General features: G+C 39.5%; 1 protein-coding gene and 1 pseudogene across 5 annotated transcripts in view; both read left to right on the top strand.

Annotated features, from left to right (window-relative positions):
* The window catches only part of phkb (phosphorylase kinase, beta), a 290,351-nt gene that overhangs the window by 83,408 nt on the left and 180,709 nt on the right, over window positions 1-26,234 (top strand). For 4 of the 5 annotated variants that reach the window (XM_041192251.1, XM_041192249.1, XM_041192250.1 and 1 more), the window contains 3 exons: window positions 1,520-1,619; window positions 17,592-17,699; window positions 17,852-17,932. In XM_041192251.1, the coding sequence (XP_041048185.1) occupies window positions 1,520-1,619; window positions 17,592-17,699; window positions 17,852-17,932 (289 nt within the window). Of the gene's footprint in view, window positions 1-495; window positions 709-1,519; window positions 1,620-17,591; window positions 17,700-17,851; window positions 17,933-26,234 lie in introns of those variants that run through there. The other variant, XM_041192253.1, reaches the window with a different exon arrangement.
* LOC121279720 lies at window positions 8,004-13,564 on the top strand (annotated as a pseudogene).

Genomic DNA, 26,234 nt, shown 5'->3' with positions numbered 1-26,234 from the left:
TGAGGCACAGAGCTGCATCAAGGAGCTGAAGATTTAAAAAATTAAAAATTAAAAATTTTAAAATGTTAAAAAACATGATCCTCATGTTACTCTGTCACATGAGCAGGGACATGTTATGAATGAAATTTAAACATTTTTATTTAATTTTTATTTGCTGTTGGAAAGCTCATCCTGCCTGTGGATGAGGTTTCCTAAAATTTCGCCTGCCTGCCAACCATAAGGTTGGACAGCAACAAAAAATTGAACTTAATTATTACTTTAATGGCCTTAATAGACCTTTTAATTGTTGTCGGGCATGCTGCCATCTCCCGCGTGTGCCAGCCGACCAAAATATCACGCGTCATTTTACGCTTGTACGGGCCCAGCATGCGACCGTCCTAGGAGCGAAAATTTCTGGCCTATGGATATTAACTTCTTGCGGATAATCTATTGGACAGTCCAAATACAATGGCCTTTCTCATTCTCCAGCTTTTCTTAACACCTTGCTGGACAACATCAAAGGGCCGCTATACAGGTACATTGCCTGAAAACCAGCAACCTCGGGACTGGGGCCATGCCAGATTTCAGATCTTGCCAGATTTTGGGTCGGGCGGTTCGGGTCAAGCCGGGTTTGGTGGAGCGTGGGAATAGACTGGCATGCAAGCAGCGAAGGATATAACTAGTCAGGTGCCACTCTTCACTAGTGCAGCATTGAGCCAAATTGTCATGGTGAGTTTTCCTTTAATTTTAACTCAATTAAAATTGATGTGTGGCATAATCTAAAAATGTCCAGTTTTTGGGCAACTCTGGTTTTTGGACGGCCGGATTTGAGATACTGTACTTTACTTTTAATTTTTAATATCTGTGCAAATTATATCTATATGTGGGATCAAAATGTAACCGGGTACGTAGAAAGAAGTTATGACATAGAAACAGAGTATTAATTTCAGCTGGCCTGTGTCAATGTGTCTCCTGCACATGAGGAAGTAGGCAGTCTGTATCTGTCTATCCTGTCTCATGCTTTCATAATTTTAAACACACCCTTTCCTCTCGCTCTATAGTCTGAGTGTTTCAAATGAAACAAGGTAGTTCTGATTCAGTACAGTGCTAATGATGTCTGGCATCTTTTTAACCAGGAAATTTTACTATTTTATGACATTTAATCATTCCTCAGATTGCCAATCTGTATTTTTTTATTCAATAAACAAAATCAATGAGCACAACTCCAATACTGCATTTCATGTTTCATAGTTGTTTTATGATCAGTTTTTCATGGTGACACTAGTCTTTCATGCTTGCTCTGATACAACAATGCTGATTTGTTTTAAATCCATTTGAACTGAATAATTCATCTGGAAAAGGACAACAGAACTGCTTTAATTGCTTAATTAATTTGCACCACTAATTTAGATGTGAATATTTACCAATGATAATTTTCTGTTTTAATTTTAAAATATTGGGACTGGGCAAATTGCTAAAAGTATTTCATTTTTATTTTGATGAGACATAACATAATTGAAAATTTATCTCCCGTTTATAGGCGCATTGACGATGACAAGGGAAGGACTCATGAACTGGAATACTGCGCTGTAAAATGCATGCGAGGAATTCTCTACTGCTACATGCGTCAAGCTGATAAGGTAAAGCACTAATATCTGGATGTACATTTTGACCTTTCATTTAGAATTAATTTCACCTTCAGTAATAAAAGTGAGCAGATGGAAACAAGCATGTTTAATTATAAAAATTAAAATTAATGTTTATTTTAGGCTTTTTTTATCCAGTAATTTGAATCAATTTGATCAATCAAGAAATTAGTGAACTTGCCAGATTAGTGTTTGTCAATGTTCTTTTTTGGCCCTTTCTTAAGTAAATTGCAATGTTAGTAAGTTCTTACCAAATCTCTTAACATCATGTACTTAAGCTGTCATTTTCACAATTTTTGAACCAGAACACCTCACCTGAACAACGTACAGATATTATTCAATTTGCTCCAACAAGATTCTCCCCAGCAAAATGGAATGAATGGTAGTCTTGAAGAAATTTGTGATGCTATTGCCCATTGTTTTTCAACTAATGGAAAATGTATTGAGGAAAAGCGGATTTTTTTTTCCGTTTTCTTCATTTCTCCCCTTATTTCACATGAAAGATCTTGGATTGAGACAAGAAATACAATTTTATAGAGTGTCGCTCATGGCCTCAAGACGTCCCAAAATGCTTCATACTTAATTAAGTACATTTGACATATAGCCATGTTATAATATAGGGAAATGTGCCTGATATGAATGAGTGGACCATACCTTTCATTGACAAATAAGGGTCACACCCTGGGTACCTCCAGCTACACATTAGCCACTACCTTCATTAGCTGATTCTTCCCTGAACCAGTGGCCCACATCCACCACCAGAAAATGTGGTCTGCAGCCTTTGTCAGTTTCTTTCCCTGCCACCCAACACCACCCACCTCTTCCTAACTAAATGAATAGAGCAAACGAGACAGATAGGTGAGTGAGAAGAGAGAGAGATTAGGAAAAAAGAGAAACAAAGGAATAGAGAGAAATACAAGGAGAGAGAAAAGTAACAAAAGTAAGACAACAGAGACTTGAAAGAAAGGGCATATCTCCACTTTGTCACAAGCAGTGCTACAGGGGATCCATGAGTCATATCATACATATTTTACATGCAGACCACACTTTACTATTGCATTTTTTCCATCAGTCATTGTTGATTGTATTAAAACAAATAAAGTGATTAGAAAATTATCAATTAGACATTATGAAGGCTTTATGAAAACAACCAATCATGAATGACCATTAGGAGGATTTACCCATAAAAGAAACGTGAACCAGTTAAATCACTCAAAACAATTTTTTGGGGAAAAGTACCATCTTTGAAATGAAATATCTTAATGTCCGAAATAATGTTTGATAAATAAAAGAAATTAGAAAATTAAATATTTCAAGACACAGTTAAACTTAGTCATAATGTATTTTCCATCCATAAGTACTTTCAATAATGCTTTTACTTCAAAAACTTAGTCTCTCATGAAAACCTGCTGTTGGTCTCGACAGCTCTAATTTTAACCAGGGTTGGTTTTGGTGCTGGTGGCAGTCACCCATTGACTAATAGGCGTGAGGTAACATGGACTGCTGCACTTCAAGAAGGCCGCTCATCACCACCACCTCAAGGGCAATCAGGATGGACAGTAAGTGCTGGCCAGCCACTGAGGTTCACATCCCATGAGTGAATTAAAAAAAGGCCTGGGCCAATTTAACGCCATGGCCTCATTTTAATATTTACCTCTTGGCCAAAGTTGATGTAAATGACATTTAGGCTGCGGGACAGGAGCGGGAATTGACCTAAGAGCTGGACACTGTCAGGGACCAAGCGAATGAGTTGGAAATGTGGTAGAAATTCCCCCTATGATCATTTAAACCAACGTGCCTGACCTATTTGCTCCATAGACATGATTTCTCTGGTCTTCCTTCTCATAAGCATTTCCACTCACCTGACCTCTTTATTCTATCATGCTTTCTGACCCACTGACAACTCTAAATGAAAACATCATTATCCCACTCTTCCTGCTATTACAACCCACTTTGGCCTTAAGTTTGTCCATATGTTTACTGACCTTTTGTAGAAAATAATGCTGTGAAAGCACAGTAAGTTGTCTTAAGAAACTTATAGCAGGATTGACCAGAAGGGCTCTAAAGGGGCTACTTCCATATTGACTAGCTCAAGAAATGTTCGTAAAGACAATTTGGTACCATGAACTGGGAACCAGCTTTAAGTTGATTAAGGACTTTTACACAGTTTTGAAACATATACAGTTGAACTGTGGGCAGGTTGGGGTGAAGTCTTATAACCAAAATTATAATGGGAGACTATCTTAGTCCTTTAAAGCATGAACTATATTGTCCTGAGTCCCCCACCTCATAGTGTTCACCACCCATGCCTCTATAGTACAGCCAGAACTCAACCCTTTCTCCTACATAAAGCTAAATTCCTAGTCCCATAATCCCACAAGACCCTTATCCTCATGAAATACTTTTCTATGCTCCACTACTGTGAAACCGTGCTCTTATTTAGTTGTACTGTACCTAAGCACCCACTTCCCTAATACTTCTGCACTCAGAGACCATGTATACTTATTTCCATATCCAATACCAATCCTACTTTACTTCAAGATGCCATGACTCCTTGCCCAATATTCCCACATCCCAGATTCCCCTTTGTTACTTCCAAATTCCAAAGCGGTCTCACTACTTGCACACCTGGGAATCCACATCCATCAATGCTAATCCTCCGCCCTCCAGAACATGCTCCCACTACTCAATTACCCCAGGCTCTCGTCTTTACCATCACTGAACCCAACGTGCCGTTAGCTGGTTTCAAATAACATAATTTAATATTTTCTTTCTGTCTGGACCTGTCTTCTCATGGACGAATTTCACATCTGAACTACTTTCTTATCCTTAATCATTTTGGCAACTCCAATTCAAATTTCCACCTACACAACATGTACAATATATGCCCAGTTCATCACTTAACTTGCATATTTTCCTTAGTCTGTTGTACCTATTCTCATTCCCCATTCAAGCACTACATTGGCCCACAATTAAACTGCCTCCTATGTATATTTTGATCAATTTGGCCCTCGATATCTGTTGTGAGGTTGTATGTTGTCTCACGAAGAGTTCTAGAGGCACGTATGGTTTATAACTATTTATTAATAATACATAACTATATGCATATATACAGTCCTAAGTGCTATCTTCATGCCGACTTCTTTCAGACTTACTACTACACTCTACTACTCTCATGTGACTCTCGACAGTATAATGTGGGCGGTTCCGTTTCCCCAGTCCCACATTAACCCTTACAGTCCCGAACACCATGTTACTACAATACCCACTCTCCCACTTGCTTCAGAATCCTGCCATATCTAAGTATCGCTCAGCATAACTCCCTGTTTAGAATTTATATATTTTTAAATCTGTCCCCACGCTGAACAAATTTGGCTGTAAATAAAGAATGCACATCACTCAAAGGAATGAAGAGATCCTATAAGGTGAGCTATCTGGCTTTTCAAAACCTTTTTGGAAATAAGCAGGTGATTAACTTTTAATAATTTTGGTCCGAACAGAATACATTATTATTGTCTAGCCTTGTTAGCAGGCTATCAATGTTTGGTGTATAATTTTAGAAAGCAAATGGAATGTACCAAAAATTCTGCACAAAATTGCAGTATTTGAAAAATGATAAAATATTGAATTGCAAGAGCATTTAAACCCAGTGTCAAAAGCTGAGATCCATATCATGAGGCTGATTGTATAAGCCAGTAAAAGCATCATATCATTGTTTGGCAGTTCGCTTGGATCCAATAATTTGAGGAAGAAAAATGTTTGTATTCTAGCATCTGTTCAGAGTAGTGCCAAATTAAATAAAGCTACTGGAGTTCACCAGCACAAAATATGAAAACTGTAAAGCAACCTATAAAAACCACTTTGCTACATAAATTCTTTCTGATCTCAAGTATTTGGGATCTTAATTGATGTCATTTTACAGAAAAAAACCAATCTTTAAAATGTGTTAATATTGAAGCAGTGAAATATCTCAAAGCATGATAGCAATGAACTTTATTTCATACAGCATTTGCAGTATTTGGGATTTTTGTAAGGCAAACGGTGTTTCTGAAACAACCAATAATAATCTGTTCCAGAAAATGTTAAAACATTAACGTGATGGCTGCTGCATTGTAGTTTTAATTTATTTGTTCTTGGAATGTGAGCGTCATCAACAAGGCCAGCATTTGTTGCCCATCACTAACTGCCCTTGAAAAGGTGGCGGTGAGCTGGCTTCTTGAACTGCTGCAGACCATATGGTCTAGGTACACCTATGGTGCTGAGTTATGAACTTTTAGGCTAGGATTTTACCAACTTCAGGGGGAGAGGGGTGGTGCTAGTAAAATTGTCCCATCGGATCAGCTCTGCAACACGGTCCTGCTGTCAGGGCATTTTACTGATGGCAGGACTGAACGCAGGAAGATTGCCTGTCCCAAAGAGGCTGGCAGTTGATTTACATATGCAAAGACCCAATTAGGGGTCATTTTACATTTTCATCAGCATAGGGCGACTTCCCACTGTGTGAGGAGGCTGCCAGCCTCTGGACAATGGAATTCCAGCCTTTTCATTTTTTTCCATCCTCTGCCTCCCCTCGGCTACCATTGCCTCCATCACAGCCAAAGTCGGGAGGAGAAAGCCTGAGCCTGGAAAATCTCTGCCAGTTACCAGGCTGGGAGCAGGACCCGGGGGAGCCACCACTCAACCTTGCTGCAGCCCGAACCCAGCTGCCGTCACTCATCCACCAGGAAGATGCACTCTCCTGCTGGCCGCTAGGTGGGGCCTTAGGTTTTGGCAGGCTGAGGTAGGGTGAACAGCGGAGCCCAAGTATCCACAGGATTTGGCAAGCCTTGGGGGAGAGAGCAGCAGAGCCCGAGTCTCCGCAGGGTTCAGCAGGCTGCGGGCAGAGGGGTGAGGAGCAGTGGAGCCTGAGTCTCCGTGGGGTTCAACAGGCAAGGATAGAGGGAGCAACTGAGCCCAAGTCTTCACTGAGTTTGGCAAGCATGGGGTAGTCGGGGAGCAGCAGAGTCTGAGTCTCTACAGGTAGGGCCAGGAGGGGCGTTGGGAATAGGATCTGCTGAGTGAATTTGTGGGGGTAAAGGTTTTGAGAAGGGGGACTGCTGAGTCTGTGATTGGGGGGAGGGGTGTTTGAGAAGAGGGGGCTGCTGCGTGAGTGAGGGTGACTGGTTGGAAAGAAGGGCTGCTGAGTGTGAGAGTGGGGAGGGAGAGGCGTTGTTAAAAGGGGCGTGTGAGTGATGAGAAGGGTGTCTTCACTGTCTTCTGTCACCAGGGAATATGGAGAGCTTGGCTGAAATTTCCATGAATGCATAAAATAATAACATTTTTACTAAGTACTTTATAATTACAGATTTTCATGTTTATATGATGTGTTATTATATGTGATCCATGAACTTTAATTATTATATACTGAATGTTGCTATGCTGTTTTGTTTTTGCTGGCGTCTTGTTTCATGTTAATTTTCAAGAGTTTTTTTTATAAATTCGTCCATTGGATGTGAATGTCACTGGCAAGGCCAGCATTTGTTGCCCATCCCTAATTGCCCTTGAGTGGTGATGGCTTAAAATGGGGTGACCTTGGAAAATAGTTTGTGAAGCACTGCCATAGTCCTTTGCTTTGCTTTGCATGTATATGATCCAGCAAGGTTATGTTTTTTGTTAGTATTTACATCATTCTGTATTACATGCCCCAACTGCATTGAATGCTAAAACGCGGAGGTCACTTTGGTGATTTGATACAAATTCATTTGTCCACATTCCGGATGGTAATAAAAGATAAACAATAGGAAAACTTATGTTTCTACGCACTTGAACTCTAATAATTCCACCTATTTGGAATGCCCTAGAAGCATTTGCATTTCGCTACAGATCCTAAAAAGTGCCATAATTACATAATTCTTTGTCACAAAAAAAATTCAGACCTTTTTATCTTCAGCCACTAATTTTCAGATCTTTTTGTCTTCAGCCACCCATCTAGAAGGGGATTTGGAACAGTTGTTAGAGATAACTAGGAAAGGGATAATTTAAAAAATAGCAAAGCTCAGGTTGGATGAGTCACTGACTGATGGCATGGACCCTTGGATGTTGAAAGAAGTCAGATAGTCGATGCTCTAGCCACAAATTTTTAATCCTTTTTAAATATGGAAAGTGATGCATGTGAGTGAAGAGCAACAGTGTGACACTTTATTCTGGAATGGTGAAAAGGATAAACTTTAATTATAGATTAGGTAGGTTAACACCATTGGTGTAGAATCTATATTTCGAGTTAAGATTAATGATTATTTCGAAATGCATGGATTGATCAAGACAGCTCAGCATTATACGTGTCGTGTATCACAAGTTATACGTGACAAAAATTTAACCGAGTGATTGATTGGATTGATAATGGGAATACAATTTCAGAAGCGACTCAGTGAAGTGACTCACAGGAGGCTTGTTGGAAAACTTCAGAACTGTGTTATGAAAGGAAATGTAGCAGAATGCCTAGAAAAAGATTTGAAAATCAGGAACAATGTGTTAGGATAAATAGCTATTGCTCAGTTTGGGGAAGGGTCGGAAATGGCATCTGCCAGATGTCAGTGCTGGGTTTGTTTTTGTTCTTGGTATGTATATATTGGACTTGAGTGTAGAAAACACAATCTCAAAATTACAACATTTGTGACAACACTAAAGTAGAGGAACTGACAAACAGCAAGGTGAACTTCAGAAGACTTGAGGAAGACATGTTAGTGGAATGAGTCAACGGATGGATAGTGTGAGATAATACATTTTGGGAGGCAAAATAATGAATCAGGGTACACACCCAATGAAATTATGCTGAAGGATATGGATGAACAACAAGGCTTAGGGTTTCAAATCTGTAACTCTAAAAGCGGGTGTGTTAGTTAAGTAATGACATTAAAAAAGGTAGCAAAACCAGGTCAGCTTCCCTTTGATTATTTGTGACCTGTAGCATATTGCTAATGTTAACGTTTTCCAATTTTCTGTCCTTTAATTCTAACCAAAGTGCCTCAGTACCACTTCCATGCCACCTCCTGCCTTACCTCTCCAGTCCTTCCAAAAATACAAACAAAACCCAATCTATTAGGTTTCAGCCACTCCTGAAATATAAACTTCTGCCCTTTAAACCTTCTAATTCATCCATTTTACTCCTTATATATTATTTACATTCACTATAGTTAAGGTAATCCTTTAATATCCTTACTTCAAATTCTCTAATAATTCTTGACCTACAGTCTGTTCTGCTTCCCCCTTCTGCTGTACGAGCATAAATGCAGACCTGCTATTTATTTACCTTTTTTATAAGCACACTGGTAATTTTCAGGTTCAGATGTGTCTGTTTCAACAACTTCCCTCTGTCTCAGACTAGTCCTGGGAATGTGAAACCCTCTCTCTCTCCTACAACATCTCTTGAGCTACAGATTAATGGATCTAATCTATCCTTATCTAAACTGCCAACATGTGGCAGATGAAGTAGTTCAGAGATTTTGCCATCTTTGAGGTCTTGCTCTTCAGCCTTGACTCTAACTCTTCATTCTGCTTCCATAAGACCCCATACTACATTTTACTGTTTCATAAGTTTCCACATGGACCAGAATTCCTGGCTGTTATTAGTCCTTTTCCAAAGGTTTTTCTACTCGCTTTATAACTATCACCCTGGCACCAGACATTAACATACACCACATTAATACCTGAAAAGAAACTACCTATCCCTCTAATAATTGACAATCTTGCCATTATCTCTCACCTACTCTTTTTTTTGTCCCCCCGGGTAACCACCTGTTTCAAAGGGACATGGCATGCTTATAATTACATTTCCCCTGTATTTCCAGTCTTGTCTTTATGACAGGCGCTCAGCACTGACTAACTGAATGGTGTGTGTTGGATTTTATGTGGCATTGGCTGGACATGTGTTTTATAGGGAAGTAGATCAGCCATAATGTTGGGCACAGTAAGTTAAACCATATGCTGCTTGTCCAGAGGTTCATGGAGTTGTAAGGATTTAAGAGCAGCACTGCAGTAGTTGATAGGATGTACTGAGTAGTTTGGGTGAGGGTAGCATTGAGGATTTGGGGGCTGAAAATGGGTATTTGGGGACAGGGTAATGATTAAAGAGGCTAGGAATAGTTTGGATGTTATCTGAGGGAATTAGAGCATTGAGCACTCAGGTAAATAGCATGATAGTGAGATTTTGGCTTAGCTGCTGGGGGAATGTAAATATTTGGGGGAAGAAAAAATATATACATATATGACATAGCAAAAGTTAGATATTTTGTCAAGTTTGGTTTGTCGCTGTTTCCTTAAACCTAGTTACAGAACATAAGCAGATTTAAAAACAAAGATTGCAGTTCAGATTCTTACACCGAGCTTACTTTGACTGACAGTGTTGTCCGTCAAAGCCTTGAGAAAGAAATAATTCAAAAGTACATGAGGTTGTTTCGTTCAGTTTGTATTTAACTGACAGCTTCTTTTCAAATTTAAGGACATCATATTTTCAAAAATTCAGTAGTCCTGGTAGCTTTTTTCTAGGATATAAAAAAGGATTTGAATCAAATATAGTTGCAAAATCTCATGAAAGGAGGCTTTATGGTATCTTATAGACGCAGGCAACCAGTGCGCCACTTTGATGTTCCTGAAAAAAGGGAGAAATGCACCATGCGTTTCAAAGTTATTTGCAAAAGATTAAGTTAGTTGTTACAGTTGCAACTGTTTTATTATTTTGCTCAAACAGATGGAAGCTTGCCTACTGTAAATGTTTAATGAGATTAGTGACTTTATGTCTGTTCATCTTTTGTAAAATAAATTTGCTTGATATTTTAGACCTAAAGCAAGATCTCCTGTGATGCTCAATCACTTTTAATGCTGAAAATCAGAATGAAGTTTTGAAGATCAGCAACTGAAGTCAATTACCATACAGGGTTTATTGTTCATTCCTCAAGTACATGATCAAAAACTCACCTAGATCTCAAGGCAGGAACATTCTGAAAAGGAATGGAGTTTTGGGGTTAACCCATGAGAATGATCTAAGACACAAGAAATAATTAAAAATAAGGAGACTTGAAAACACTGAAGTTTAATGTGAGCCAGTAGTGGTTATGAGTGACAATCAATAGTTATGTGGGCAGTGAACAGTCTAAAAATTGGGTAATAAATGCTCAGCAGTTAGGAAAAGAATACAGGTGGGCAGGATAGCAGGTTGTGGAGAGTGGATGGGACCAGTCTGTAGGACTGGAGAGAGGTGGTTGTGCTTACCAGAGGCCAGTCATCACAACCCTGGGATGCCACTGTAGGAATTTCTGAGGGTTGTTCCCTCAACTCAATTACCTTTATTAATTTGTTAATGACCTTTGCTCCAGCATATGGTCAAGAGTTGAACTGGTATTAGTATTGATGTTTAATAGCATTTTTTTCAATTTAAATAGTTAAGCATAGTCAAAACAGTACGAGATAAAGCGCATTTTCAATGTTTCATTTGCAAAACATGTCATAAGAAAATGTCATTTTTGATATGTTTGTAATCAGTGGAGTGGGCTGAGGGCTGAATTCCCTTTTTTTGCTCCTATATTCTTACACATTTATTAAATCTATTTTTTGTAATTGGAGGTTGTGAACTTAAAAAAACACTTTACTGCACTCTGTAATGCCATGTCACATGAATGTATTGGTATAAATATTCATCCATAGGGACATAGTAAAAGGAATATGCCATTTAGTTATTCAAGCCAATCAATTAGATTATGGTTAACCTATCAGCATTTGATCTATATCCCTTGGTACACTTGCCTAACAAAAGGTTGTCACTCCCAGTCTTGAAAATATCGGTTGACCCAAAATCCACAGCTTTCTAGGGGACTGAGTTCAAGATTTCCACAATCCTTTATTGCAAAAGTACTCCATAATTTCACTCCTAAATGGCCTTGCTAATTTTAAAATTATGAGCCGGATTTTCGCTACCAAGAAAGGTAACTCAAGTCAGGAAATTTTTTGACTCGACAGACCTGCCTTGGTTTAAAGGATCCTGTTAGATTCAGTTTTTGCTCCAGTTGGGGCAGGATCAAGTCAGACCAGTCGACCCCGGAAGCAGATTCGAGGTGGCGGCCACAGGGGTGGGCTAGTGCCAAGGCGGGCTGGTTAGAAGACTGGCCTTGATTCTATGCGATTTTGTCCCAGTTGTTTTAGAAACTGTTAGACTCTGATACCTCACAACCCCATAGTCCCTCCCTGCCAACTCCTGTCCGCTCATACCCCCAGGGCACCTCCATGTCAACACATGCCCCCCACCCATTCCTCTTGCCTCTTTATACCCCACAATTGTCTATCCATGTCAACTCCACCCTACCCAACTGCCATGCCTCTCATACCCTACCCCGCCATCACTACTCACCCAGTATCCACCATGGGTCGATCTCCGGAGAAGTGGAGATGAAAAACATTCTATCTTATACAGCTATCACTGATACACACTTGATGGTGAAAAAATTCTCATTCACAAAACCCATTAAAATACTTTAAATCTCCTCAGGTGGTTAATCTCTTATAAAAGCAACAAAAGTCTATTCAGACCCTACATCAAAGACATCTAATCCTTTGATTGACAGTTTAAAGAATCTATTAAACTGTGAACTCAGAATCCTTGCTGAGATAATTGTAAATTTTGAAACTCAGCCAAACATTCATAATGACATAAAAATAGCCCTTGGGGAAATATCAACAAGGAGCTCTGTTGAAACTGTGCAACTAGACTCTATTTTTTTAACCTATACCAGATGACCTGTTAATCAAAGCAGTCCAGCAAAAGAGTTTTTATTTGAACTCTCATTGACAGCTTGATGTTTAAAGAGCAGGGGGTATAACAAAAACTTCAGATAATGACACTGAACCAGACCTTATCCACTCTTCAAGAGCATTTATTTGCATTCATTTGCAACACCCAAACTTGACCTAAGCTCTAAAACTGATGCATAACTTCATTTTATTTGTATTTCCACCACTGAGATGAAGGCAAACCTGTAATTAGCCTTTTTGATTACTTCTACTTCTGTGCACTAGTTTTAAGTGACTTATATACTTGAACACCTTAGTCTGTTTGCTTCTCCACTATTTTGAGTTTCGCACCATTAAGAAAACATTTCAATTTGCCTTTCGTGGTTCCAAATTGGAGGATGTGGCATTTCCCCATTCATGTACTCTGTCAGTGTCCCTTTTAACTTTGTGCCCCATCTGCACAATTTACTGTGTGTTTTAGCTTAGTGACATCTACAAACTTGGATACATAACTTGATTCCTCATTCAAATTAATGATCTATATGTTGAAAAGTTGAGACCTCAGTACAGATTCCTGGACAATACAACTTGTTAGCAGTACACTCTGCCAGTCAGAGTAGGTTTCCTTCATTGCTACCTTTCTGTTAGTCACCTCTCAACCAATTAAAGAGTATTGTAGCATAGTGATTATGTTACTCCACTAGTAATTCAGGGACCTGGATTAATAATCTGGACACATGATTTTAAATTCCACCACGACATCTGAGGAATTTATATTAAATTAATTAAATAAATCTGCACTAATAAGCAGTAATTGGGACCATTTGATGAAGTGCCAAGGAAATATCGTCATTTAGTAAGAAGCAGAACAAGACCCACACTCTTTGCCAGCAATGTGGGGCTAAAGCATGTCACCTGCAGAAATCGACCTGTGGTAAATGTGCCTGCCCTGCCAAGAGAAAGAGGAAGTTTAACTGGTGTGCTAAGGCCAAAAGGAGAAACATAACTGGTACAGGCCACGAGGCACCTGAAGGTAGTGTATCACCGATTCAGGAATGGATTCCACGAAGAGACCACCCTGAAGCCCAGAAGTTCCACAATGGCTTCCTCCAGCACTGCATAAACTACCAGTGTATCTACACAACAAATAAAGCTATGGTTCGGAAAGTTAAAAAAAAAAACAGGTGTGAAAGCAAAGTTAGAGCAATTGGAATAAAAGGGACACAGGCAGCATGGATATGAAATTGGCTGAGTGACAGGAAACAGAGCATAATGGTGAATGATTGTTTTTTAGACTGGAGGAAGGTTTATAGTGAGGAAGGGTTATAGTGAGGTTTCCTATGGATCAGTATTAGGACTCTTGCTTTTTTGAAATATATTAATGTCTTTGGTGTACAGGAGGCAATTTCAAAATATGTAGTTGACACAAAATTTGGGGGTATTGTGAACTGTGAGGAGGATAGTGCTAGATTTAAAGAGGTCATAGACAGGCTGGTAGAATGAGTGGATTCATTTTAGTAGGAAGAACACACAGAGGCAATATTAAATAAAGGGTACAATTCTAAAGGAGGTGTAGGAGCAGAGGGACCTGGGTGTAAATGTGCACAAATCACTGAATGTGGAATGGCAAGTTGAGAAATCAGTTAATAAAGCATTTGGGATCCTGGGCTTCGTAAATAGAAGCATAGAGTACAAAAGCAAGGAAGTTATGAAAAACCTGCATAAAACATAGGTTCAACCTCAGCTGCAGTATTGAATCCAAATCTGGGCATCACACTTTAGGAAGAATGTGAAGACAATAGAGAGGGTGCAGAAAACATTCACTTGAATGGTTCCAGGGATGAGGAACTTCAGTTTTGTGGACAGATTGGAGAAGCTGGAATTGTTCTGCTTGGAGGAGAGAAGATTAAGAGGAGATTTGATTGAGGTGTTTAAAATCACGAGGGGTCGGGACTGAGTCAATAGAGAAAAACTGTTTCAGTTGGCAGATGGATCATGAACACAAGGGGACCAATTTAAGGTGATTGGCAAAAGAAGCAATAGTGAGATGAGAGAAACATTTTTATGTGCAAGTGGTTAGGATCTGAAATGTACTGCCTCAGAGAGCGGTGGGCACAGATTCAATCAAGGCCTTCAAAAGAGAATTTGATAATTATGTGAAGAGAAAAAGTTTGCACTGCTAAGGGGAAAAGGCAGGGGAATGAGACTAGGTGAGTTGCTTAGGGAGCCGGCTCGGACTTGATGGGCCAAGTGGCCACCTTCATGCTGTAACTGTTCTATGAATTTGTGGTTTTAAACAACAGGATCTGATGTACTAATATCCTTGAGGGAAGGAAATCTGCTGTCCTTACCCATTCTGGCCTATATGTGACACCGAACACACAGCAATGTTTTTCACTCTTAATTGCTCTCTGAAATAGCCTCGTAAGCCACTAAGTTCTATGCAAGAAGGTGGACCACTACCATTACTTTCTTAAGGGCAATTAGGAATGTGTAATAAATACTGCCTTTCCAGTGGCATTATCAATCTTTGTTTCATAATTCTGTGCATTTTAAATTTGCTAATAATCCCTTGTTTGAAACCTTATCAATTTACTTCTGGAAGTGTCATTTGACAGTATCTATAGATACTCCCTTATCACCTCTTCAAAAAAATTCAACAATATTAGTGTTATGAATATCTAGTATTCATATGTTTAATGTAACTTTTAGTTTTGTAAAATGTAAGATGAATGGAAACACTTGGTTAAGAAACTGGTATGCAGATAATTTAAATGCAAATCAAGAAAGGTTGAGTTGATTACATATAAAACATAACTTGTGTTTATCTTACAAGGTCAGAGTTAGACGTGTAAATACTGAACATTGGAGGACCCATCTCTGGACCTCTTGGTAGAGCCGGAGTATCTTTCGTTATCTCAATAAAAGAAGCTAAAAAATAGCAATTCTGGGAAAGAGGGTCGTAAAACTCCACTAGAGATATAAATTATTCATGAGTCACATTGAAGGTAAAAATAATTAATTTACATTTTTATTTGGAATATCCCATGTATGTCACATTGCCACAGGGATAAACCAAGGGGATTAGAAGGTTCTTTTGTTCAATCTATATGGGTGTTTCTCACAGAATACATTTTCAGTTTTGGTCTTGTGAAGACCACAGCTCACTGAGTCGAGGGAGAAAAAGGAAATTAATGTTATTCAGGTCTTCACTTTAAACAGATAAAATACTAACTTTATCATTCATTGTGTAGAATGCAAGTGAGGGGCTCGAACTCAACTTGGAGTTTGTACAAGGTGAAACAAGGCTGGAAGGTTTGCCTAATTTGAAGCTAGGGGAAGAAATCCACAGAGATAAAAACAAAAAACTGCGGATGCTGGAAATCCAAAACAAAAATAGCATTACCTCAGCAGGTCTGGCAGCATCGGCGGAGAAGAAGAGTTGACGTTTTGAGTCCTCTTTTGATTATCTGCTCCTATCACTGCTTGCTTGTCCCTACAGCCACATCACCACTCCCCTCCCCCCACTCCCCCCCAACACCTTAAACCAGCTTATATTTCATCCCTCTCCTAATATTCACTCAGTTCTGTTGAAGGGTCATGAGGACTCTTTTCTTCTCCACCGATGCTGCCAGACCTGCTGAGTTTTTCCAGGTAATTCTGTTTTTGTGAAGAAATCCACAGGTGGTTCTTACAGTGAAAGGCAGTTAGTCTTGTGGCAGAAAGCAGTCAGCTTTGAAAGAGCTGTAAACAAGCTGTGGAGCAAACTGAGAAAAAGCAGGTTGTAGCTGTCCAAAGCTAGGACAAGAAGGCAGTGGAGCCTAAGTTTGAGTTGTGAAGTCCACAGTTGTGAGGTCTTAAACAAAAACTGGAGGATCGTTTAGCCAAAAGCTAATGGAACGGTCCCTGTTAAATTTCACACCTTGGAGAATAGCTGGAACACTAAGGAGAAATCAAAGTGAATTCCTGAGTAGATCTCTACTAAGAGGTCCAGAGATCGGTCCTCCATTATTCAGTATTTACACTTCTAACTCTGACCTTGTAAGATAAACACAAGTTATGTTTTATATGTAATCAACTCAACCTTTCTTGATTTGAATTTAAATTATCTGCATACCAGTTTCTTAACCAAGTGTTTCCATTCATCTTACATTTTACGAAACTAAAAGTTATATTAAACATATGAATATTAATATTCATAACACTAATATTGTTGAATTTTTTTGAAGAGGTGATGAGGGAGTATCTATGGATACTGTCAAATGACACTTCCAGAAGTAATTTAATAAGGTTTCAAACAAGGGATTATTAGCAAATTTAAAATGCACATGAATTATGAAGTTAATTATGTGACAAAGATTGGTAATGTTACGTGATGTTGGCTTCACTGGAAAGGCAATATTTATTACTCGTCCCTAATTGCCCTTAAGAAAGTAACGGTAGTGGTCCACCTTCTTGAATAGAACTTAGTAGCTTACGAGGCTATTTCAGAGGGCAATTAAGAGTCAAGAACGTTGCTGTGTGTTTGGTGTCACATATAGGCCAGGATGGGTAAGGACAGCAGATTTCCTTCCCTCAAGGATATTAGTACATCAGATCCTGTTGTTTAAAATCACAAATTCATAGAATTGTTACAGCATGAAGGCGACCATTTGGCCCATCAAGTCTGAGCCGGCTCCCTAAGCAACTCACCTGGTCTCACTCCCCTGCCTTTTCCCCTTAGCACCGCTAACTTTTTCTCTTCACACAATTATTAAATTCTCTTTTGAAGGCCTCGATTGAATCTGCCCAGGACATGCTGTTTTGGTCCTTGGAAGTGAAGAAACCTTCAAGAGCTTGATAAGTAGCCAAACACTTTCTGGGGAAAGCCACAGGGTAAAAGGGAGATTCAGTTGAGAATTTTAGGAAAAAATATATGTGATTGTATTTTGTGATGCTTTTCAATATAAAGTATAAGTATTCATCTTAGACCGTGATTATTTAGTATTGTTTGCTTAACTTGTTTCTTGTTTAGTGAAATTCATTGTTTTAAGTATGAAATCTTTTGATGTAATTTCTTTCAGTTGATCACTGTATGTTCGAATTTCTCTTTAAATGTGAACAGTTCTACTGGGATTGTAACATTAGTCACAAATCCATTCTGGCTCTCTTTGACCAGTTCATACTTGTCCAAGTGCTCAGGTATTCAACCAATTTATTTTTAAATAGGTGGAACATTTCAAGCAGCATTCAAATCCATCAAGCTGTCTACATTCTGTCTTCAACGTGCATACAGGTGATGAAGTGTTATCTAATGAAGCATACGGGCACCTTCAGGTAAGGCAGTACTATTATACTGTTTTAAATTTTTTGACAAAAATTTTAATGTTAGCATTATTAGAGCATATGCACCAGCTGTATGATTATTTATTTATTGAAACAGCATTTCAATATTTTGTTTTGATTCTTTTTGTTGCTCTGCACCCCAGATTGATGCTTTATCTTTGTTCTTGCTGTACTTGGTCGAGATGATTTCCTCGGGACTACAGATTATCTACAATACAGATGAGGTACTGTTTGTTAGATTGTTGCATGAAGGCAAATAAGGAAGTTTATTTCCCAAAACTTTAAAAAGTTTATGACACTACAATTAACTTCATAAAAACTGAAGTGGCTTTCAATTTTTAAATTGTACTAATTGATCTCCTATAATGTTGCTTGGGAATCAAAACCAAGTGCAATATTTAGGTATGGCAAGTAGGATAATTATATCCTGGTGGGGAATGAGCAAAAGGGATGGGGCACGTTGGACAGGGCAGAAGGAAGAGTGAAGAGGAGGCAGAGGTAGAAGGGAAGGGACAACAATGAAAAATGACAGAGAGTGGGAGCAGATGGCAAAGACATAGAAACCACCTCAGCCCACATGGCAAAGACATAGAAACCACCTCAGCCCTCATGGCAAAGACATAGAAACCACCTCAGCCGTCAGGGAGAGCAGCAACTTTAGGGATGGAAACATAGAAAATTTACAGTACAGAAAGAGGCTATTTGGCCCATTGTGACTGTGCAGCTCAATCCCATTTTTCAGCTTTGATCTGTAGCCCTGAAGGTAATTGGCACTTCATGTGCACAAACAGCTATTTTTTTTTAAATTCAGTGTGGGTTTCTGTCTCTACCACCCTTTCAGACAGTGAGTTCCAGACCCCCACCACCCTCTGAATGAAAAAAATTTTCAACTACCCTCTAATCATTCTACCAATTACTTTAAATCTATGACCCTTGGTTATTGGCCACACTGCTTTGGCCTCTCATAATTTTTACATGTCTCAATTAAATCTTCCTTCAACCTGTGTTCCAAAGGAAACCACGCCAGCCTATCCAATCTTTCCTCATAACTAAAATTCTCCATTCCTGGCAACATTCTCGTAAATATTCTCTGTAACATCTCTAATATCATCACATCTTCCCCATTTTGCAGTGACCAGAACCGTACATAGTATTCTAGCTGCGGTCTAACTAATGTTTTATACAGAGTGGGGGATGGTTCACTTCCGTCCATCAGAGCAGAATTTTTCTCTGCGTGACTAATCTGTTTACCTTCCTGCACGTTAGTTTTCAGGAAGAATTTTAACATTGATTATTACCAGGTGACTGATGTAGTCAATGCGCCCACTTAATGCCTGTTTTGGGCATAAGTTGGGAGTGCCACCCAACAAGTGCCCCATGCCTTGGCTCACAAACCTAACTAATGGCAGCTTCAAATATTACTACTGCAAGCGTACTCTGGATTAACGTTCAGTGGCTCAAGCCCTTCTGAAATTAAATAAGTTACTTGCTTTTACATTGTACCTTGTTGTGTCGTGGAAGCGGTGAAATACTTTGGACAAGTTACTGATGTAATGGAGGCAAATATCTACGATATAGGAATGTCCTGAAGAACTTTCTCTCCCCTGTCTCTGAACTATATGTTTCCATCTCCTTTCAATGATTGTTAATTATATACACTGTTTCTTTCGGACAGCTTCAACCTATTCTTCAGGAGTACATCCCTCGTACTGATCTCAAAGTAATACTCCAATGTTTCACAAATTCAAGTACTCAGTTAACAGAAACAGCTTGCTCCACACAGTTTTAGTTATTACTTTGAACAGCGGTTGCTGCAGTTTTTTACAAGGGGATAGTTTTACCTCCACCACTCAGTGGAGGAAATGTTTGAGCCCATCACTCTGTTTGTTGGTAAACAATATATCTCGAAAACCAATGGACAGATTTCAGCAAAACTAGTTACAAATATAGGGTTTTGCCCAAGGAAGAACCGAATAGTTTTTGGCAAAGAAGCAGATCCAGATCCTGGATTTTTAAAAATGATCTGTTAACATGGGGAGATAGGCAAATTAAGCGATGTGGGTCACTTTATTAGAATGTCGTTGATTATTTTAGAATGTTGTGGATTATCTCAGCTGCTGTGGTGAAATTTGTCACAGCTATCAAAATGTGAGCAGAGCTTTCAGAGCAGGTTCCTGGATATAGATTTTTTTTTAAACTTACTTATTCTTTCTAAGGATATGGGTGTTCCTGGCTAGGCCAGTTTTTATTTCCCATCCCTAATTGCCCTTGAGAAGATGATGATGAGTAACCTCCTTGAACCACTGCAGGCCATATGGTTTAGGTACACCTAAAGTGCTGTTAGGAAGGGAGTTCCAGGATTTTGAGCCAGTAACAGTGAAGCAATGGCGATACAATTCCAAGTCAAGATGGTGTGTGGGCTGGAGTGGAACTTGCAGGTGGTGAGGTCACGGGTCTGGAAGGCGCTGTCGAAGGAACCTTGTTGAGCTGCTGTAGTGCATCTTGTAGATTGTGCACGTTGCTGCCACTGTCAGTGGTAGAGAGAGTGAATCTTGAATGTGGTGGATAGGGTGCCAGACAGACAGCTGCTTTGTCCTGCATGGTGTCAAGCTTCTTGAGTGCTGTTATCCAGGCAAGTGAAGAGTATTCAATCACACTCCTGACTTGTGCCTTGTAGATGGCGGACAGGCTTTGGGGAATCAGGAGTTGAGTTGCTGCAGAATTCCCAGCCTCTAACCTGCTCTTGTAGCCACAGTATTCATATGGCTGGACCAGTTCAGTTTCTGGTAAATGGTAACCCCAGGATGTTGATAGCGGGGGATTCAGCAATGGTAATGCCATTGAATGTCATGGGCAGATAGTTAGGTTTTCCATTGTTGGAAATGGTCCTTGCCTGGCACTTGTGTGGCAAATATTACTTGCCAGTTATCAACACAAGCCTGGATATTGTCCAGGTCTTGCTGCATATGGGCATGGACTGCTTCAGTATCTGAGGACTCGTGAATGATGCTGAACATTGTGCACCCATCAGCGAACATCCTACCTCTGACCTTATGATGGAAGAAAGGCAATTGATGAAGCAGCTGAAGATGGTGAGGCCTACCCTGAGGAACCCTTGCAGCGATGCCCTGGAACTGAGATGATTGACTTCCAAGAACCACAACCATCTTCCTTTGTGCTAGGTATGACTCCAACCAGTGGAGAGTTTCCCCCTGATTCCCATTGACTCCTGTTTTGCTACTCCTTGATGCCACTCTTGGTCAAATGCTGCATTGATGTCAAGGGCAGTTACTCTCACCTCACCTCTTATGTTCAGCTCTTTTGCCCATGTTTGGACCAAAGATGTAATGAGGTCAGGAGCTGAGTGACCATAGCTCAAACTGAGCTTCAGATGTGCACTACCTGCTTGATAGCATTCTCAACAACCCCTTCCATCATTTTGATGGTGATCGAAAGTAATCCAACCCAGCAGTAATTTGCTGGGTTGGATTTGTCCTCCTATTTGTGGACAGGATATACCTGGGCAATTGGCCTGATTGGCCTGAAGCCTCCTCAGTGAGGTGGAAGCTCATTAAAAATATTTCTTTTTTCAGCTTTGTAGTTACAGAGCATCAATCAAGCAGAGAAAAACCTCAAAGAAGAGCCACATAATTGTAATAATGTTGAGTTAACAGAATGGTGGCGGTATGCACTCTACTGAGTGCTCGCTTGTTAAAATTATATTCTCCAAGTTCCATCGTAAATGTTCAAAATAGCTGAACATTGTGATTTTGTGATACGCACTGGACATATAATCGAAAAAAAAATGCCATTTGCACTTTGAATATGTGCACCTGCTATTTTGGTAAAACATATTTGCTGATGAAAAGAAAAGCTTTCAACTTGATTACAAGGAATTTTTGACATCCCAGAATCCATTTGCCTTGAAGCAAGTTTAAACATTTGCCTTTGAATTGCTTTCAAAAATAAATTAGGATATCATAAGCAACATCATTCAGCCCATGTTGTTATTTATTTTCTAGTTTGAACAAAAAGGTCTTAGTTCTAATACAATTTTATCTTAAGCACGTTTGGCCAATGCCTGAATCTGAACATTGGATGTGAATGGAACTTTATGTTTCAAGTCTTCCCATTCAGAGTTATAAACTGAATTTCTTTGCTATGCAAGCGATCACAATAATAATTGCCTTCAAAGGCAAAAGAAATGGTCCCAGAGCTCAAATAGTTCAAGACAGGGAAAATACAGTTTAGAAGCTTATTCCTGATGACATGTAGGAACTACAGCTATGTAACTTGCAGCAATTGAGAAAGCTGTATTCTTCACAATTTAATTAAATTGAACCTGACTTAAATAAGTAGAGTTTACTGTTACAATTGTTGATGGTTGAATAGTGTTAAACCTTTATTATACCAAAACTATTTGCATATCAAATCATAAAATGATACAGCACTGAAGAAGGTTATTTGACTCATCGTGCCTGCACTGGTTCTTTAGTAGGGCTATCCAACTACTTCCACTCCCTCACTCTTTCTCTGCAACCAAACAAATTTTCTCCTTTAACTATTTATCCAATTCCCCTTTGAAGGATACTATTGAATCTGTTCCACCACCTTATTGTGCAGTGCATTCTGATTCCTAACCACTCGATGCACAAAAAGCTTTCTCTTCATTAAGCATTAGAAACAGTTCAGAGAAGGTTCACTCAACTGATACCTGGAATGGTGGGGGCTTCTCTTACAAGGAAGGGTTGGACAGACTGGGCCTATATCCATTGGAGTTCAGAAGATTGAACATATAAGATCCTGAGGTAACTTGAGAGGGTGGATGCTGAAAGGGTGTATCCCCCCTAGAACTAGGAGACATGGTTTAAAAATAAGGGGCCTCCCATTTAAGACGGAGATGAGAAGAAATATTTTCTCTCAGAGGGTCGTGAATCTTTGGAGCTCTCTTCCCCAGAGAGCGGTGGAGGCAGGGCCAATTAAAGGCAGAGGTAGATAGACTCTTGACTAACAAGGGAGTCAAAAGTTATCAGGAGTAGGCGGAATTGGAGTTGAGGCCACAATCAGGTCAGCAATGATCTTATTGAATGATGGAGCAGGCTCGAGGGGATGAAAGGCCTACTCCTGCTTCTAATTCGTATGCTCATATGTTCATGTAGGTTCTGGTTCTTTTGCCAATCACCTTAAATCTGTGCCCACCATTAACCAACCGAGCAACAACAACACTACTTGAATTTATGTTGTAAAACATCCTAAAATGCTTAACAAGAGCCACTTCAATTAAAAAAATGTCAGAAACAAAAAGAGATTTCAGGACAGATGATGAAAAACTTGGTCAAAGAGATAGGCCTTAAAGGATGAGAGAGAGGCAGAGTGGTGGAGGGGTCTAGTGAGGTGATTCCAGAGCTTGGGGCTAAGAGAGCTGGAAGCATGGCCATCAATAGTGGAGTAATTAAAATCGGGGATGTGCAAGTTGCCAGAACGTTAGGAGCATAGCGATTGCAATGGCCTAAAGGGCTGGAACAGGTTACAGAGATAGGGAGGGAAAGAACCATGGAGGGATTTGAAAACAAGGATAAGGATTGAACTCAGCCAATGTAGACCAAACAGTTTGAAGGGGCTTAGGCCGGGATTTTCCTCACCCACCTGCTGCCTCGATCTTCCGGTCCTGCTGCAAGTCAATGGATTTCTGGCTGGGGCGCCGTCTCATCCGCAGCAGGTCCCTCCCAGGACAGGGCCGGAAATTCCTGGCCTTAGTGTGGGTTCAATTAACTTCACAATAATGGCATCTCGCTGTCTGCTTAAACATTGAAATGCATTAAGTGGCCTGAAGTGCAATATTTGCATGGTAGGCATGAATTAAACTCAGACATAAGTGTTGAGTCATGTACCTTCAGGTTTTAATTGTTTTTGGAGATTTAAAAAATAATAGTTTAGAATTTAAACTTCTTTTAACTTTTCACTAAGTCTTTTTTCTCTCTCAATCCAATCTTTCTTTTCCTCTATTTCTGTTTTGCACAACTCCCGGTATTGTAGACCTCCAGTCTAATTTGTGTTTTCTTCTCAGTCCTTACGCTGTTTATTATATTCTGAATTTTAATTCTGTCATTTTTGATTCTGAATTTTTAATTTCTACTAGATTCTATTTGATGCTTTATTCCTTTAGTCTCCAGTAATTTCTTTCCCATTGTCTCTGTTTAAACATCAGTAGCATATCTTTAGCTTTCTCTTCTTTACCCCGATCTATTTTCAGTATTCTCAATTTGACCATTAGCCCAGCTCCTGTCCTCACCGTTTCGCAATTAACTTTATTTTCTTGTTTATCTCTTATGTTAGAGCTCTAGTTTTTTCAGATTCTATTTTGTTTAGCTTTTCTAAAATTTAGCTTTTTCTTTATACTGTCAAGCAGTAAGCCTTTTGAACAAAGTCAGTGCCACGGTGATTACAGACATCTCGCCTATTAATCTTTTGAATTAACACTGTTGGCCACAGTCATGTTCTTGGTTGGAGGAGTGGCCGAGAGTGGGGCAGGCGGGGGCCCAACCTACAGTACTAGGGCAACATGCAGCCTTCTGAGTCCTGGTAATCAAGTTCCCCAAGCAACTCAATCCTATTTGTGCTTAAATTTCTTATTTCCTGATTTGTTCTGCTTGAATTTTGTGAGCTGGGAGTGTCCGAAAGCACTGAGTTTATTGTTGTTGCATCATGGTTGATAAAAAATAAAAATCAAAGCACCATCATATTTTAGAATGAGCAACTTAAGCTCTATGCAAATTAATATTAAGATGGATTTAAACTTGAAATCGTTTACTAAAACAATAGGTTAAGCATCCCAACTAGATTGTAGCTCCAAAGTCACAGTGTTCGCCATCAATTTTGAAATTGGTATAGTAAATTCCTTTTACATGGGTTAAACATGAAATTGTGTTTTTCCATATTGATAATTTTTAAATGTACTAGCCATTTTGTTTTTTTTAATGCCTGCATGCATAGTTATTCTGTGATTGTGTATAGGGTTTGACAATTCTGTTGTCAGAGTTGAGCAATGTATTGGAGGTGGCAATAGGCAGTCTTGGTGATGGAGTGGATATGTGGTTGGAAGCTTATCTTGAGGTCAAACATAAAACTAAGGTTGCAAATAGTCTGGCTCAGCTTCAGACAGTTACCAGGGGAGGGATGAAATGGTGGTCAGGAACAGAGTTTGTGGTAGAGACCAAAGACAATGGCTTCCCAATACTTAGTTGTAAGAAATTTCTGCTCACCCAATATTGGATGTCAGACAAGCAGTGCGACAAACTAGACACAATGGAGGGATTGAGGGAGGTCGTAGTAAGTCAGTGCTGGGTGCCATCATGCGTACTTTTGAAAATTGAAGTGTTTTCAGATGATGTCACCAAGTGGCAGCCTGTGGATGAAAAATAGAACAAGACCAAGGATAGATCCTTGGGGACTCCAGAGGTAACAGTATGGAAGTGGGCAGAGAAGCCATTGCAGGTGATTTTCTGGCTATTATTCAAAAGCTGAGAATGAAACCAGGCAAGGGCACTTTCATCCAGCTGGACTACAGAGGAGAGGCGCTGGATTAGGACAGTGTGATTAAGTATGTCAAAGGCTGCAGATAGGTCAATAAGGATGAGGAGGAACAATTTACCATGTTCACAGTTGCATAGAATGTCATTTGTGACTTTTAGAAGAGCCATTTCAGTACTGTGATGGGTGGAAACCTGAATGGAGGAATTTAGACATGGAATTGGCTAACTAACAGAAAATAGAGTGTTGGGTAAATGGGTCGTTTTCAGGTTGATTAACTGTAACTAATGGGGTGCCACATGGATCAATGCTGGGACCTCAATTAATTACAATCCATATTAATGACTTGGATGAAGAGACAGAGTGTATTGTAGCCAAATTTGCAGATGTGGCAAAGATGTGGAAAAAGTTGTGAGGAAGACACAGAGCCTGTAAAGGGATATAGATAGGTTAAGTGCATGGGCAAAAATTTGGCAGATGGAGTATAATGTGGGAAAATGTGAGGTTATTCACTTCGGTAGGAAAAATAGAAAAGCAAAATATTGAAATGGTGAGAGATTACAGAATGATGCAATACACAAGGATCTGGGTGCCCACATACATGAATCACGAAAATGTTAACATGCAGTACAGCAAATGTAATGTTGCCTCTTATTGCAAGGGGGATGGATTCTAAAAGTAAGGAAGTCTTGCTACAACTCTACAGAGCATTAATGAGACCACACCTGAAGTACAGTGTGAAGTTTGGTCTCCATATTTAAGGAGGGATGCCCTTGCATTGAAGGCTGTTCAGAGAATGTTTCCTGGGTTGATTCTCTACCCCAGTCGTGGAGACTGGGTTATTGAATACATTCAAGGCTGAGTTAGACAGATTTCTGATTCACAAGACAGGAAAGTGAAGTTGAGGCCATGTTCAGATCAGCTACAATCTTATTGAATGGCAGAGCAGATGGACTACTCCTGCTCTTGTTTGTAATATTCTTAATTGCAGGAGAG

The sequence above is a fragment of the Carcharodon carcharias genome, chromosome 7 (genome assembly GCF_017639515.1).
Source record: "Carcharodon carcharias isolate sCarCar2 chromosome 7, sCarCar2.pri, whole genome shotgun sequence".
Taxonomy (NCBI): Eukaryota; Metazoa; Chordata; class Chondrichthyes; order Lamniformes; family Lamnidae; genus Carcharodon; species Carcharodon carcharias.
The sequence above is the reverse complement of the archived record's forward strand: the minus strand, read 5'-3'. Positions and strand labels throughout refer to the sequence as shown.